Source organism: Enhydra lutris, unplaced genomic scaffold, assembly GCF_002288905.1.
Source record: "Enhydra lutris kenyoni isolate GAN:26980312 unplaced genomic scaffold, ASM228890v2 scaffoldscaffold28, whole genome shotgun sequence".
Lineage (NCBI taxonomy): Eukaryota > Metazoa > Chordata > Mammalia > Carnivora > Mustelidae > Enhydra > Enhydra lutris.
The window spans coordinates 1,293,870-1,311,166 of NW_019154112.1; the positions used below are offsets into that span (position 1 = coordinate 1,293,870).

The following is a 17,297-nucleotide window of genomic DNA, read 5'->3' on the forward strand; positions in this document are numbered from 1 at the left end:
GGAACCTGCTCCCCCTCTCTCTGACTGCCTCTCTGCCTACTAGTGATCTCTGTCAAATAAATAAATAAATAATCTTTTTTTAAAAAGGTAAAGTAGAGCAACCCTACAACCCATCAATTGTACTACTAGATATCTACCCCAAAGATACAAATGTAGTATCCGGAGGGCACCTGCACCCCAACGTTTATGGCAGCAATGTCCACAATAGCCAAACCATGGAAAGAGCCCAGTTGTCTATCAACAGATGAATGGATAAAGAAGAAGCCTTCAAAACAATGAAACCTTGCCATTTGCAATGACATGGATGAAACTAGAGGGTATTGTGCTAAGCAAAATAAGTCAACCAGAGAAAGATGATTACCATATGATTTCATTCACATGTGGAATTTAAGAAACAAAACAGAGGATCATAGGGGAAGAGAGGAAAAAAACAAAACAAGATGAAATCAGAGAAGGAGACAAACCATAACAGACTCATAAGCATAGGAAACAAACAGAGGATTGTTGGAGGGGAGGGGTGGATGGATGGACATTAAGGAGGGCACTTGATATTATGAGCACTGGATATTATGTAAGACCTCTACCTCTGAAACTGATAATACATTTTATGTTAATCAATTAAATTTAAATTAAAAATTTAAAAAGAAAGAAATCAAAGAACTATATAAATGAAAAGATATTCCATATCCATGAATAGGAAGACTTGATATTGTCAAGATGTCAGTTCTTCCCAATTTGATCTTTAAATTCAACTCAATCTCATTAAAAATATCAGCAAGTTATTTTGTAGATATTGACAAGGTGATTCTAAAGTTTATATGGAGAGGCAAAAGACCAAGAATAACCAGTCTACCATAAGAACCCAGAGTTAGAGGATTGATACTACCTGACTTCAAGACTTACTATAAAGCTATAGTAATCAAGACAGTGTATGGAGCCTGGGTGGCTCAGTCAGTTAAGTGTCTGCCTCTGGCTCAGGCCATGATCCAAGGGTCCCGGGATTGAGCCCTTGCTCCCTGCTCAGTGGGGAGCCTGCTTTTCTCTCCCTAGCAGCTTGTGTTCACTTATGCTCTATGTCACTATCTTTGTGTCTCTCTTAAATTAAAAAAGAAGAAGAAAGAGGAGGAGGAGGAGGAGGAGGAGGAGGAGGAGGAGGAGAAGAAGAAGAAAGTGTATAAGGTACTGGCGAGAAAACAAGTGCATTAATGGAACAGAATAGAGAACCCAGAAATAGACCCACATAAATAGAGTCAGTTGATTTTTTAGATGGAAGCAAAGGCCATATAATGGAGAAAAGGTAGTCTTTCAACAAATTGTGCTAGAACAAGTGGACATCCACATGAATAAAAAAGGTGAGGGGCACCTGGGTGGCTCAGTGGGTTAAAGCCTCTGCCTTCAGCTCAGGTCATGATCCCAGCCAGGGTCCTGGGATCAAGCCCCACATCGGGCTCTCTGCTTGGTGGGGAGCCTGCTTCCTCCTCTCTCCCTCTCTCTCTGCCTGCCTCTCTGCCTACTTGTGATCTCTGTCAAATAAATAAATAAAATCTTAAAAAAAAAAAAAAAGGTGAAATGAGAAAGCTGTCTTGAAAGGTTACTGTGAAGGTCACCTATGACAAGAACAAAAATTGCCCAGCAAGTTCAGTGGACTTCAATATTCCTAAGTACCCATCTCCACAGGAGTGTCATATGAAGGGTCCAGTAATTTATGTCAGTCACCTCAGTCCTGCCAATCCACTGGGTAGGATGCAGTATCAGCACATTGACCTCAGGAAGCTCTGCAGCCCTTTCACCTTATGGGAGATGTTCCCCATAATCCTCTGCTTGTCCCTGGCTGAAAACAGACTTCACCTGCAGAAGCCAGGCCCAACTCTCATTTGATTAAGTGTCTATTAGACATAAAGCCTTTTCTTAAAAGGGCGGGTGGGGGGTAACTCTATTAAGACACTGAGAGGGACACCTGGGTGGCTCAGTCAGTTAAGTGTGTCTTCTACCCAGGTCATGATCTCAAGGTCCTGGGATGAGCCCCACATCCAGGAGTCAGCTTCTCCCTTTCCCCTTGCCCTTCCCCCCACCTCATACTCTCTCATTCAAATGAATTTTAAAAATCTTAAAAAAAAAAAAAAAAAAAAGACATGAGATGCTCAAGAGTAACAAAAACATACAGTAACATTAAATTAAGTAATCTGGCTTATATGTATTTATCCTCATTCCTTCATTTCCAGGATTAAGAGATCTAAAACTCATTCAATAGATTTGAACTGATTCAAATAGCAGCCTTTCCTTTATACCAGTTCTCACAGATGAACAAAACCCCAATCCATAGACTCTATTTTAACTTAGGGTTTAGAACTACCCACTGTGAATTATTAGGTTAGTCCATTTTGGAGTTCATAACCTAAAATAGAAATGCAGATGGTAGAAATGCCTAGTGTTCAGGAAGGATACTTTATTAGTGCATCATTTAGATTTTCTTAGTTTCATTTGCTGTATTTCTTAATGGCTACAAACCTTGCTTTTTATTTATTAATGTGGTGAGTTTAGCTTCAATATCAGTTGCTTGTAGTCTGTTTAACCTTATACTGGATAGTTTCCCATAGCCATAACATTAATTTGGGCCTCTTGTGTTCCAATAATTAAGACTTTAAGCCATGCATATACTGCAAGTCAAATATGAATCATGCATACCCTGTCACTAAGAAACATGAGGAAGCTGCTCTTCCCCCAGAATCCTGCTGAAGTTCTTGGTTCTTTTTCCATTGAAAAGTGAGAACACATCAGCTATGGGGAATGCGGGGTGTTTGGCCTCATCTAAAGGTACTTCAGCAACCCCACCTCTAAGTTTGAGAGCCACTGACCTCCGGGAAGATCACCCTCCCCGGTTCCTGGATCCCCATGCTATGGGAGAGGTCATCTTCCCTCCAAATTCAGCGTGATGTCGCAAAGATAGTGAGCTGGTTAGCAAATGTCTACTCTCCAGTCATTTTGTTTTCTGAGATAACTTTTCTCTGAGGGTCTACCTTTTTCCCAGATGATCAAAATTGGGACCATCCACTCCCTTCTGAACCACTTTTGTCCATAGGGATGTAGCAGTGCCCTCCAGCCACAGGACATTTCAGGATATACTGCAAGAAGGCCAACACCAGAACACAAGGCTCACATCACACATGCATGGTGTGTGACCAGAGCTTTTGTTCTACTACAGATTTAAAGTGAAGTCACGGCACCTGGGTGGCTGTCGGTTAAGTGTCTAAACCCCTACAACATGTAATGCAGACAAAAATGAATGTCATTCTGGGCCAGCAAGAAGGAAAAAATGGGAATAAAGGTGTAATCAATACTTGAGCCAGGTCAATGGCTATGAGCTTTCAAGTCAGGTGGGCCAGGGCATGAATCCTCCCGACTTTTCCACCAACCAGCAGCGGACTTTTACCCTGAAGGTAACCCTCCTGAGCCAGTTTCCTGCACACCAGCAATGTTAACTTGTACCTTGCAGAACTGAAATGATTAAAGACCTAGTGCGGAAAAAAAGCAGACACTAAGACTCAGTAGGAAGGGCACCAGTGTTCTAAAGCCAAGTTCTGCCTTGGGCGCCTGGGTGCCTCTGTTGGTTAAGCATCAGCCTTCAGCTCAGGTCATAATTTGATCCCAGGATCCTGGGAAGGACCTCCATGCCCTGCTTCCTGCTCAGTGGAGAGAATCCCTCTCCCCACTGCTTGTGCTCTCCCCCAATAAATAACATTTTTAAAATAAATAAATAAAGCAAGTTCTGCCTCAACAGGCAGGAAATTTTTCACGAGGAAGACTATCTGGGGCCAGGTTGGGAGGGAGGTAAAGGTAGGGGCAGGGCATTGGGCAGGGCCAGTCACTGAAGCGAGGCCAAGGCCTAGAGGGAAGAAGCCAGTTCCCAGTGGTAAGCAGTTCAGAAAGTTCCCTGCTACACCGGCCATGGTACTCCCTCTGCCCTGGCTCTCATGTTGCTGCCGTCGCCTCCTCCTGCCTTCCTGGCCCCTAGCCCCCCAGGGCTCCTGGAGGTGCTGCTCCCAGAGCCCCAAGGCAAGCACAGAAGAGCAAACCAGCTCCACATGCAGTGGGAAGATAAGGTCATCCCCAAGGGTAAGTGGCAGCAGGTGTGGGGGCAGATGGTAGGGGGAAAGAGGGGGGAGGATTCCCTTTCATCTTGTGTCAGGGGCCTGCTCCAAGTAGATACCACCCCCACTCCCAGAGCTTCTGGCCTAGTTCCAACTTCCAGATCCCCAGCACCCTCCCCACCCCCAACCCCTCTAGACCTCAGGGCTCCCTTTCCCCACAGCCCTCCCTTCTTATAGAGTCCATTAAGTCCTTGAACAGGAATTTCCCCTAACAGTTAATTATTTCTTAGTGGGGGTAGGGACAGCCAGTCCTCTCCTCTGTATCCTTCCTTGTACACGGAGTCCTTTTATAACCCCTGAGCAGCAAACTGCCCCCACCCCCAGGCTTATGCCTAAGACAGAAGCTTCCTTGGCTTCACAGCAGATGACCATGTTAATGTAACAGGGTTCAAAGGTGAGGCAGACTGCCCCAAGCCTCAACCCTGTGCCCTGGCTGATGCTTCCTCCCCTCTGCCCCCCCAACTCAGGGTCCCCGGCCCGGCCCCACAGCTGAGCTGGCTCAAGCTGAGGAATTGCTGGAGCAGCAGCTGGAGCTGTACCAGGCCCTACTGGAAGGGCAAGAAGGGGCCTGGGAAGCCCAGGCCCTGGTGCTCAAGATCCAGAAGCTGAAGGAACAGATGAGGAGACACCGAGAGAGCCTAGGAGACGCCTAAGCTTCCTACCAGTTCCTACTTTACTTTCTAACACTGGAAACACTACATACCACCCACACTGGGCCTTTGGGTCAGAAACATCCCAGCCCCTCCCAAGCCACTAAGAAAAATGGAAGACACCTCCACAAAGGGCAGCAATTGGGAAGTAGCAAGGAGCCATGGCCTCTGCATTCTTAGTCACATCTCCCTCCCCTCTGACCCCTTGTCATCTGACCTGGGCCCCACAGCAGGGCACACAGTCCTTATAGGAATATACACTGAACCATGGTCCAACCTCACCCCAAATCCAATAAAGGGATGGAACACTTACAGACACCACAGACGCATGTGTTTTTTAGTTTTGTTAAAAAAAATTCAGACAATTCCGGAAACAGGGGTTTAGGAGTGGTGGTGATGCAAAAGGGGGAAGCCATGGGGTGGGGGTGGGGGTTATCAGGGGTAGGTGGCAGTAGTGTCTCCTTCACCCCATGCCCGCTGTCATCTCCTGAACAGGGACAGACTGTCACATTCCAAATAGGTTGGTGAGTCCTCTACCGCGTCTGTTCAACTGCAGAGAAAACATGGCACAATTAGGACAAGACATGGACAAGGCAGGGACCCGCCCCCATGCATGCAGAGGTCTGTAGTTTGTGGATGCAGAGGATAGGATGGGAGTGAGGAAAGATAAATAGTCTGTCAAGAGAAAGAGACCTACAGGTCAACTAAACATCCCAACAGGGGCATCAAGATCAGGGGGATATAACTTGCCAAGTGTCCATTATGCACCAGAGACTTTAGGTACCTAATGAGATTTCAGACACACACACCAGGGAAAAAGGAGACTCTCAAGAGTTGAGGAGCCAGTTCCATGAGACCCATACTCACTGTAAGAGGAAATGTCTATCTCATCGGGCAGCTCACTAATATTGACTTCAAATCGATCCTGCACATCATTGAGGATCTTGGCATCATTTTCATCTGACACAAACGTGATGGCCAAGCCCTTAGTGCCAAACCGACCTGCTCGGGCCACCTGGAAGGAGACAGAGGGTAGCACTGGGACGACTCCCAAGTAGGAAGATTCGCAAAAGGACGGGTGAGACAATTAGGTATGAAGACAGAAAATCAGGGAGCAAGATGGGACACTGGGATGCCCACATGGGAGTGGAGCTTACCCTATGCAGGTAGGTGTCAGAATCCTCAGGCATGTCATAATTGAAGGCAATGTTCACCCGCTCAATATCCATGCCTCGGCCAAATAGGTTGGTAGCCACAAGAATTCGTCGTTGAAAATCTTTAAACTGCTGATACCGAGAAAGCCTTTGTGAGAAAGGAAATTAGAAAAATGTTGAGTCCCTTCTCTCAATTGTCTCTTTTCCTTCCCAAGGACACAAAACATCTTTCCATCTCTGACTCACCTCTCCTCCTGGGGCATCCCTCGGTGGATGGCAATGGCTGGGAAGTTCTGCTCCACTAGAAGCTGGGCCAGGGCAATGCAACGCTGCACAGACTTCACAAAGATCACCACCTGGGTGTGTGACAGGGGATGTGGGTCTATGTGGGATCCGTGAGAGATTATGTACAAGAAGAGTTTTCAGTAACTCCACTCTTCTAAAGAAATTCCTCCTAATCCCCATCACATATTCCTCCTCTGTTCTAAATGTAACTTAAGCCTTTCTTACTCAGCTGATTTTTCCTGAGCAGACATACTGCAGAGAAGTTAGAGAGAGTAGTAACCAAAACTACCAGGTAGAATGTAGCTAATGGTAAAAATAAGAAAGTGATCAAAAATAAAACTAAAGTCTGGAAAGATCATGACCAGTATTTCCTACTCATTAGAAAAAATATAAGCAATCTACCTTAATTTCAGTAAGTTTTTGGTACTAATAAATCCACAAAACAGGTTAAGTGATGGGGCATTTCTTCTCAGTAAACAGCATGAGAAGAAACAAATTTAAAAACCTAACAAACCCAAAATATTTTGGAATTTTTATAAGCTTATGAAATCCCAAGAATTTTCTAAGAATTTTCTTTATTGAGCTTTTTCTTTACAAAACACCTGGCTGTGACAGCCATGGAACAGAAAGGCAGCTCTCACCTTGTTTAAATTCTCATTTAAGGGGCGCCTGGGTGGCTCAGTGGGTTAAGCCTCTGCCTTGGGCTCAGGTGATGATCTCAGGGTCCTGGGATCAAGCACCGCATTGGGCTCTCTGCTCAGCAGAGAGCCTGCTCCCCCTCCCCACCTGCCTCTCTGCCTACTTGTGATCTCTGTCAAATAAATAAAATCTTAAAAAAAAAAATCTCATTTAAAAGAATTTCATTTAAAGCCAATTTCTCTACTGTTCATGCTCACATCACGTCACATCCTCAATAAATGGGTACTTAACCAGGTTTCTGCTACAGCTGGAGACGTGTTCATCCACCTACTGGACCTTGAACAACTGACCTGATTGAACTCAAGGACATCGAGAAGGTCAAAGAGCTTCCGGTTCTTCTCGTTGTCCTTCAGTTTCACGTAGTACTGCTGCAACCCATGCAGCGTCAGCTTCGTCTCATCATCCACGAAGATCTCCATTGGCTGGGGGGGGAGGGGGGAGTAGGGGTGGGGAACGGGAGGAGGGCAGAGTGGGGGGGTTAAACCTGGGGGGGTGGAGGAACTTGATCTCCAATACACCCCATGGGGGGATGGGGAGAAGAGAAAACTGAAAATCCCACCATACCCCCAAAAATACCCCTTTTAATGTGGTCTCTTCCACATTAGCTCTAATTTCCTTCCTATCAGACATGAGTTTTAAGACTGCCTAACCTTAACCAGGCATGGGAAGGGAACTTTCCAGAAAGGAAAAGGAGCAGTGGGACCACCCATTGGCAAGATGCCATTACCTCAAAGGGAGGTGCCAGAGGAAAGAAAATGGGAGATGATCCCCAAAGGGAGAATGTGATCGAAACGCCTGGGTACTGGTGGGACAGAGTGACTCGAGGTCAGAGTTAACTCAGAGATGGTTGTAAAAATACAGGGGAAGACCAAGATTGCTTCATTAGAGCATTCTCTTAACTAAGAGAATAAGGAGGCGCCTGCGTGGCTCAGTGGATTAAGCATCTGCCTTCAACTCAGGTCATGAGCTGAGAATCCTTGGATCAAGCCTCTCATTACGCTCCCTCCTCAACGGGGAGTCTGTTTCTCCCTCCCCCTCTGCCCCTCCACCCGCTTGTGCTTTCTCTCAAATAAATCTTTAAAAAAACAAAACTAAGGAAATCAGATCCACATCAGGAGGGCGGCTATCTTCAGATCAGAATGCTACAATAGATGGTCTCAAAAATGCCATCAAAGAAAAGCAAAGGTTACTCAAGTTGAGTAACAACTTGCCCTCAGACTACATGGGAATAGTTTAGATGGCACTGGTCTTTGAACTAAGAGTCAAACCAACTAGAGTATTACAGGGATGGTACCATTAAATGGTGTTAAGAAACAAATTCAGAGCAGCAGACACATATTCATCTGCGCGCATACACATGCGCGTGTACACACAGGCGCACACACACACACACACACACACAAAACCCTTGAAGGGGAGGAAGACAACATAAAAAAAATATAAATTGACACAAGACTCAACTCCTGAGTCCAAGTTTCCTAGCACTCTTCACTAACCTGGGGACATAATTAACATGAACACCCAGGGTCCAAGATTTTAGGAAAGGAAGTGTGGCACAGGAGAAAACCAGAAGCCCAATCCCAGAAAGCAGGCCAGTACAGGCAGGCTTTTCAAAAAGTTCCATGGCCTCCTTCAAATCTAATCCTAGCCCCAAGTATAGCTAAAGACAGTTAACACCCCATGGGAAGAAGCAGTACAGGATGGGGAAAGAATACACTGCACTGTGTATACAACAGGCCCCATCTAGTCCCAAATCCTGACACCCACCTGGTCACATTCAAGTGGAGCTCCTCACTTTACCTTTCCCATATCCCTCTCCTCTGAGCATTAAAAAATTGTTTTAAAAAAGAAAAAAAAAATCTACCCCCCCTTTCAGGACACCCCTCCCCCCAACACATATGGGGGGAAACGGGGAGCACGGCACGCCTTGGATTCAGGAAAAAAACCGGGAACGGAAAAAGAGGCTGGTTTGGTCCTCAGCTTCCTGGTCAGGTTTTCCCGCGGCCTCCGCTGCCGCCATCCACCGCTGGGTGCCGTCCGCATTTCCCCCGCCGCTCCACGGTGCTTCTCTGCTGCTGGCTCACATCAACCGAGACTCCGGATGGGTGCGAGGAGGTGTGGACGGGAAGGAGTAAGGGATCGGGGACTGAGGTGCCAAAGGCCCCCACCCCTGGAGGTGGGGAGGGAGCGGATTCATTTGTGCTGTTTGCTCTTCTTCTGGACATGCCCTGCAATCTGTCTGTCCCTCTCTTGCTCTCCTGCCACCGGGAGGTTATGAGTTTTGGGAAGCAGAAGGCTCCAACTGTCTGCTCGATGCCACTCTGAGGGTGCGTGGCTGTAAAGGGCTATGTAGGAGACGACGGGTGGGTGGTAGGGCAGAAAATTCTGCCCTCCCCCAAAAAGAAAGAGGTTCAAAAATGCTGTGATGAAAAAAAAAAAAGGTCGAACACTACCCGCTCTCAAGTTAACCCGACCAAGTCTTCCGGAGTTTCCCTGGCGCCCGCGCAGACCCTAACACTAGCTGTCTCTGCCTCTGTGTGTCTCTTCAAGGAGTCATCACTCCCAGATGGGCACGTGCCCCCTTCTTGGCACTTGAAGGACAGGGAGTCTGGAGGAAGAGGGCGCGGAAGGGGAGGAGGCAGTGGGCAGGGAGTGGAGGGAGAGAAGGTAGAAGGGTATTTACGTCTTGCATGAACTTGCGGCAGACAGGACGGATCTCTTTGCTCAAGGTAGCACTGAACATCATGACCTGCTTCTCATGGGGGGTCATGCGAAAAATTTCCTGGACATCCCGACGCATGTCTACAAGAGAAAGGAAAAAAATCATAGGAGAAAAGAAGCATTATGTCATAGACAAAGACCAGAGACCGCCTCCCCAGTGAGGTGAAGACTGCTGGAAAAGGGTAAGCAAGATTCATTTCACAGAAAGACTGGTCTCAGGTACTCTATTCACTTGAACCACCATAAAATCACATCCACTGCAATAACACAGTGGAATTTGAAATAAAGACTTGGGATCAGATTCCAGCTTTGTTTTAACCAGGCAATGGTTTTTTTAATGGTTGTTTTAACCAGTCAAAAAGATAATGAAACAAACCCTGAATCTCACAATTATGACATGGAGATGAAGCCCACTGCAGAGGCTCACAGGCCTAAAACCCTTGAAAAATGCTTTACAAGGCCCTTCTCCCTTTCTCCCCTTGCCCAACTTTTCACAAATACTGCACACCTAATTACATTCTAGCTGTCAGAGTCCATTCCATGCTTCCTCTGGATCGTACTTTCTATCCAGCCAGGCAAGTGAGATCCCTCTATCTGAAGCCCACCTTATCGGTCACCATCTGTAACAGCCAAAGATGATCTGGAATGACTCACCCCTGGGGCTATGTCCATGCCCACTGTCTCATGTATTAAATGTGGGTTCTTACAGGTGATTTGCCTTTCTTGTGGCATACTGGATTACAGAAAATCCCATAAACTCTCCACATTAATCTTAGGTCTAAAGATCTATTCAGCTATAAATTCCGATATATGCTGTGCAGGGGATGCGAGAAAGTAAACAGTTTTCCTCTTTCAGTTTATTATCTCCCCAAACATCCCCAATGAGAAGCTAAAAAGGAAAGAACAGTGGTGTGACTAATGTCTAAGATCAGCAGTCACTCCTCTTGAAAAAAAAGAAACCTCCATCACAGAAGAGAAGGACAAAACACACTTCCCCTTGATCACCAAGATTGCTTAAAAAGCCTAACAAAAACCAAGAGGGGAGCCAGAGCCATCAGTCATGGGTGATAGATTAAGAGTCGTCCTGGCACTGAAGTGCTCCTGTAGCAAATAAACATCATCTGGCTCTGAAGGGCAACTCCCAGATCACTAGCCCCACCCACCGTTGCCACTCACCGAGCTGTTCAAGCATCTTATCACATTCATCCAAGATAAAGTGTTTAATGTGTTTGAGATTGAGGCTCTTATTTCGAGCCAGGGCGAGGATGCGGCCAGGGGTCCCCACAACAATATGCGGGCAGTTCTTCTTCAGCACCTCTTCATCCTTCTTGATAGACAGACCACCAAAAAACACCGCGACCTGTGTTAACCCAGGAGAAAACTGTCTCACAAGCAAAGAAAGAGTCCAATCTCCCCACAGTTCCCATCCTTTTAATCTAAATGAATTCTTAGAACATTTCAAAGCTACAAGGAATATTAAACATCACCCAATCTAAAATTTTTATTATGATGCCCAAACACTGAAGCTAAGAAACAAAAGTGACTTGCCCGAAGTTATGTGGCTAATCAGAGCAGTCAGGACTAGCATTTTCTTCTGACTTAATCTAATAATCTTCCTTCCCCTGATTCTGTGGCCAGACTTCATTCTAAGAATGAGGATAGCAAAAGCATCTGGCTGGTAAAGCATGTTGACTCTTGATCTCAGGGTTGAGTCTGAGCCCCACACTGGGTGTAAATTATGAACAAACTTAAAAAAAAAAAAAGGGTAACAAGAAATCACCAGAGCAAGGTATCACAAAACACTCATGATGGAATATCAAGTTTTTTCCTAACTAAACTCAGATTTTTCTTTTTCTTTCTCTTTTTTTAAAGTAGACTCCATACCCAGTGTACAGCCCAATGTAGGGTGTGAACTCACAACCTAGGAATCAAAACCTGAACCAAGATCAAGAGTCTGATGCTCAACTGGCCGAACACCCCGGAGCCTCTGAACTCAGATTTTGAAATGCCTTTTTGCATAAACCTTATGAAATTACTGATTCAACATATTATTCCACATTAAAAACATAAGGGGAGGGTGCCTGGGTGGCTCAGTGGGTTAAAGCCTCTGCCTTCGGCTCAGGTCATGATCCCGGGGTCCTGGGATCGAGCCCCACATCGGGCTGGCTCTCTGCTCAGCAGAGAGCCTGCTTCCCTTCCTCTCTCTCTGCCTGCCTCTCTGCCTAATTGTGATCTTTGCCTGCCAAATAAATAAATAAAATCTTTAAAAATAAAAATAAAAACATAAGGGGAATATTTGTTGTGGATCTGAGCCTTAGTACAATACCAAATAACACCAGAAACTGCTTTCTAGTTTCAAAGAAAGAAAAATTAATCACAGGATAAGACTGTCACAAAAAAACTAAAATCACTTATTACAGGACAACCAAGTTTGCAACAGGATATACAAAGCATATCAACTCAAAACAACTTGCCAAAAACATTTAACTTCAATTAGTTAAGCTTTCAAATATGTATTTCAGTTAAAGGAAATTAGAAAGAAAATAACTTAACACCATTAAGGGAGTAACCAGACAAATCCACACATAGGCTATTCTGTAGAACTAGCCCAACCTCAAGTCACTTTAGCACAATTTTTTTATTTTTTAAAGATTTTATTTATTTATTAGACAGAGATCACAAGTAGGCAGAGAGGCAGGCAGAGAGAGGGGGCGGGGAAACAGGATCCCTGCTGAAGAGAGCTCCTGATGCTGGGCTTGATCCCAGGACCCTGGGATCATGACCTGAGCCAACGGCAGAGGCTTAAACCACTGAGCCACCCAGGTGCCCACTTTAGCACAATTTTAAACAAAAGTAAGAAAACGTCATGACAATTTGTATTCAGTCTTAACACAAAGAATATTCTCTTTTGGGGCACTCAGGTGGCTAAGTTGAAGAGCATCCAACTCTTCATCTCTGGGTTTTGAGTTTGAGCCCCACCCTGGGTGTACAGATTACTAAAAAAATAAATAAATAAATAAACTTAAAAAAATTCTTTTAGGGGCTCCTGGGTGGCTCAGTGGGTTAAAGCCTCTGCCTTCGGCTCAGGTCATGATCCCAGGGTCCTGGGATCAAGTCCCGAGTCAGGCGCTCTGCTCAGCAGGGAGCCTGCTTCCTCCCCTCTCTGTCTGCCTGCCTCTCTGCCTACTTGTGATCTGCCTGTCAAATAAGTAAGTAAAATCTTAAAAAAAAAAAAAAATTTCTTTTAAGCCGCATAAACTAGTAAGCTAGGCCTATGGAGAAGGAAGTGCAATCCTTGCTCACTAATGAGCCCAGCAATAAATGTTTCAACAATAGTAACAATGGAAACTTCTCTGGTTTTCAACTTTTTAGAATCAAGCAGTAACAAGACCACCTGGTGGAAGAACAACAATCAGACAATGTAAAAACCGAAATAAGCATAACACACACACGTACGGCATTTAAATTATTTTTAAGGAATTAAAATTAATTTTCGTGTAACAAAAGAATAACGTAAACCAACTACTCTTTCATGAAAAAAATCAAAAACACCTGGAATTTGATAAAATGAGAGAAGAGCGACTAATACTTGGTGTCACAGAACCATTAGGGAAAAAGAAAAAAAAACGTTAACTAACCAATACCTTCTGTAAAGTGAGATTAGAGATAGGAGAACACGAGTCTTTTCATTACGAAGCCTTCTACATTACTCCAGCATGTTTAGCCCACACAGATATTATTGCTACTTTGGCTTTTACTACTACTTTTTATTTAGTTTAAGACTAGTTTAGCTCCGTCAGTTAAGCATCTGACCTCCACTCAGGTCATGATCCTGGGGTCCTGGGATTGAGCCCTATGTGGGGCTCTCTGCTCAGAGGGGAGTCTGCCTCTCCCTCAGCCCACCATTGGCTCATGCGTGCTCGCTCTCTCAAATAAATAAACTAAATCTCTTTAAAAAAAAAAAAAAATGACTATTTTTAGGTTAGGGCTAGGAACTCAACACATGAAGTAATGATTAACAGGAGAAAATCCCAATAATCCAAACAAAATCATTGTTCACCACATCCTAGCGGACAGTAGGAAGTTATACACATCAGTGCTTCTCAAACTCCAATTACTCGGAGATCTTGTTAGAATGCATATTCATACCCAGTAGGTCTGGGGTGGTACCCACATAATCTGCATTTTCATCCGAACTATGGGCTTGGGAACCACACTATGAAAACCAAGATTATATATGGAAAACCCAACTCTATTCTGTTGTGGCCCCCAAACATCTTTCAATTTTCTGCCATTTTAAAGAATCCTCAAAATTCACACACAACAGTAGAGATATTTTGGCATTTCCAGCCTTCTCTTGCTAAAAACCAAAGCAAACTAGAACTTCTCCAAGATTAGAACATAGCTAACATCTTAAAATTACAATGCGTATTCAAAAGTGAGCCCTATAACGTAAATCTCTTGCACACCAAAGTCTGCAGAAACCTACCAGCTATTATTACCTGTACATGACTTTCACATAAAGGTAATTTAACAAACTGTGGACATGAAGACTGTTAGTCTCCAAGTCTTCAATGCCTTCAAAGCCCCACACCTCACCCTCCCAGGTCTCTTTACCCTAGCTTACCTTGACATTGGGCATGTATTTAGAGAAGCGCTCATACTCCTTGCTGATCTGAAATGCCAACTCCCGAGTGTGACACATCACCAGCACAGACACCTGGGGCCGGGTGAGTAGATGGAGACAAACAATATATCCCTTTACTATGCCCTCTGGGGAAGCAAACCATCACAAAAGCACATCTGACAGATCATAAATGACTTCAGTTCTGAGATCTAAACCACTAACCCCATCATTACTATGTAATATCCCCTACGGCCATCAAAGGTGACAGAAATCATCTTAGCAACAAACTCTGAATGCATCAAAGGGCTAAGACAAAACACCCTTCTCAAATATTTCTAACCAAAATGTCCTCCACAGCACTCTCCCCAAGTATACCTGTCCAGTAACTGGCTCCAGCTGCTGCAGTGTGGCCAGCACAAACACCGCTGTCTTCCCCATGCCTGACTTGGCCTGGCACAGGACATCCATTCCCAGAATGGCCTGAGGGATGCACTCATGCTGGACTACAAGTAGGGGAGAAAAAAAAAATAAATTAGACTTCAGTCTCCAGATAACTCCACCACTTTTTTTTCACCACGCCAAGCCTATTTCTCACCATTCAACTTCTTAAATGGTTATCAATTTCCAGACCCTTTCTACCTCTCTTCTCCCTCAATCAAATTCATCCCAAAAGCAGGCCTTCCTAGTTCGTTCTTGCTTTAGCCTCCAACTCCAGTGCCCCCTCCTCCACCCCGCTAAAAACCGTCTTGCACCTACCAACAGCTCACTTTTAGTGCTCCTGACTCTGTCCCTATCCTCCTTAACCTGTAAAAATCTAGGACATGAGTGCCTGCCCCAGGCCATTTCTCCTACTCAGCTTGCCACGCCTTAGGCCACGTAACCCAGCAACTCAGAAGGGCTTAGCAGCTGACCCAGAAGCCACCGCTTTAGATCAAGCCATCAAGGTTTCCAGAGACCAGAGTTGGCCTGGCCCAACAGAGAGGGACTAAAGGTCCAACCAGCTCCTCTCTGGACATTCAAAATTAGAAACCAAAATGATAAAATTAAAAAAAAAAAAAAACAAGTAAACAAGAAGAATAAACCAGTCGCAAGAACAAATGGCAGACCCCTTAAGTTGCTTTTCAAGTATCATACATAAAAAGACAATCTATATAAATCTTTCCTACTGCTAAAATAATTGTTGACCCTTTATTTCCTGATCTAGCCTAAAGTATGTATCACCTGAGGGACTGTTTAACACACCTGTTTCTTGTATCCTTAGGGAGCCTAATGAATACTCTATACCGGAAGAAAATTTACCTTCTGATGGATGCTCAAAGCCACAGTCGACAATGGCCCGGAGCAACTCTGGCTTCAGCAGGAAGTCACGAAAGCCAGAGCTGTGGATGGAGACATAGGAGCCCTTCACATCCTTCTTGGCAGGGGCCTCAGCCCCATCTCCCCCAGCTGCTGTCTCCACCTCATCTTCTTCATAGTCCAAGAGCTCATTGTCCACATCGTTCTCTGCCATAACTGGGCCGGCAGGGGGAGAAGGGGAGGGGTCTCTGGATGGATTCACGCAGAGTAAGTGAAAACAAGGAAGGAAAGTGGGGGCTTGAGCAACAGTTTAAAAAAAAAAAAAAAAAAAAAAAAAACCCTAGTTTGTGATAGAAGAGCTAGGGAAAAAACAGATGAAAGACTTATTAGTCACAAACAAAGACTTCACCACCTCTTTCCCATCCCCACACTCTTCCCACTTTCCCTAAACTATGACACCTTTACCTGGGAAAAAAAACTAAGAGGGCCACAAAACATAAAAGCAAGAACAAACATAACACAGTGGCCCCAAGTGATGTAGTTAAGACACAAATTCCCAAAAAGATAAGGATCAGAGTAGCATAAACCAGGAAGTAGGAAGGTGAGAACCAGCATATGAATTCCTGATCTGTAACAGTAATGAAGAAAACAGAAAATGAAAAGCAAAGTATGAGACGGGAATAGAGAATGGAGAGAACACGATAAGGAGAAGTCCTTAAAGATCCTCAAAGAAACTCTGCGCTTTCCCTATAATCTCCCTAACAAAGCAGCCATCAGTCAAGGGTGATAGATTAAGGTCATCATTGCAGAAAGCGCTCACTTCTCAAAATAAAAACATCATGTGGCTGCCATCTACCTCCCACTCCTCAGTGACCTCCTTCTGGTGCATAAGAAATCCCTGTGTGATTGACGGGGATGGGGGGGGGTGTAAGAGAAATGGCTCAGCCAGAAAAGTATTCATCTCTTCCCCATACAATGAGAAGGAAGAACTATTTGAGAGAGACGCTTGCTCCAGCTTTAACAGAAACCGGAGCAAGGAGTCTCACATCACCCTTGCGTTACTCCTCACGTGAGACTCCCTTCCAATAATCACACAATGACACCGTGCATAAACATGCGGAACATGTTCCAAACAAAAGTTCGTAAGTCCAGATGAGAAAAGTCCAACTAGGCCCAGAAACCGGCTTCTCCTCCTATTCCCACCTTGGGCCATCAAGTGGACCCAGAGAGAAGAGAATGTGAAAAGAGACCCGCCCTCCACAAATGCCCGGAACCAGAGAACACCTAGCGCCGCCTCTCACCATCGCCAGGGCCTCCGATAAACAAGGAGCGCAGCAAAGGAGCAGGGAGCAAAAGAAACACAATGGCGCTGGGGCCACCATCTTGGATTGGGCCCCCTAGCATCCCTACCTCTTCCCCCGCCCCCGACACTCTTAGAGCTCTGAAAAGGAATGCAGGCAGTAGAAATAATGACCCAGCTAGGCCCCAGGGACCAGACCATAGCCTGTGGAACGGGTATCAGGAGTCCATTGGACAGAATGACCGCAAAGAAACGCAGATGGAGGCGGATGATACTGAAGGCCAAAACTTACCTGAGCAAGGCGAGCGCATATGGCGGCGGCAACAGCGACGAAAGAGGGAATCTGCCTTCACTTCCGGTTCTCGGCTTCCCTCATCCCCGGGCCTCCCGCCTTCTCGCCTGCAAGCGCGCAGGCGC

At 45.3% G+C, this 17,297-nt stretch overlaps 2 protein-coding genes across 3 annotated transcripts; one reads left to right on the plus strand and one right to left on the minus strand.

Annotated features, from left to right (window-relative positions):
• Positions 1–3,920: 3,920 nt before the first annotated feature.
• Positions 3,921–4,835, plus strand: LOC111152139 (mitochondrial coiled-coil domain 1). Its single transcript, XM_022510443.1, has 2 exons — positions 3,921–4,113; positions 4,616–4,835. Exons 1-2 carry the CDS (start codon positions 3,946–3,948, stop codon positions 4,799–4,801), a joined length of 354 nt encoding a protein of 117 aa, XP_022366151.1. The 5' UTR covers positions 3,921–3,945; the 3' UTR covers positions 4,802–4,835.
• Positions 4,836–5,107: 272 nt separating this feature from the next.
• On the minus strand, positions 5,108–17,270 carry LOC111152256 (DExD-box helicase 39B). 2 transcript variants are annotated; one of them, XR_002640913.1, is made up of 10 exons: positions 17,173–17,270; positions 15,584–15,939; positions 14,660–14,787; positions 14,285–14,377; positions 10,834–11,017; positions 9,620–9,738; positions 7,227–7,358; positions 6,199–6,308; positions 5,666–6,100; positions 5,108–5,348 (listed from the first exon to the last, which is right to left on the minus strand). XR_002640913.1 is itself a non-coding variant. In XM_022510705.1 (10 exons), exons 1-10 carry the CDS (start codon positions 15,792–15,794, stop codon positions 5,332–5,334), a joined length of 1,287 nt encoding a protein of 428 aa, XP_022366413.1. In that variant the 5' UTR covers positions 15,795–15,796; the 3' UTR covers positions 5,108–5,331. The 2 variants fall into 2 exon arrangements, 1 of the variants encoding a protein (XP_022366413.1); XM_022510705.1 differs by lacking the exon at positions 17,173–17,270 and having other exon boundaries at positions 5,666–5,813; positions 5,956–6,100; positions 15,584–15,796.
• Positions 17,271–17,297: the final 27 nt, after the last annotated feature.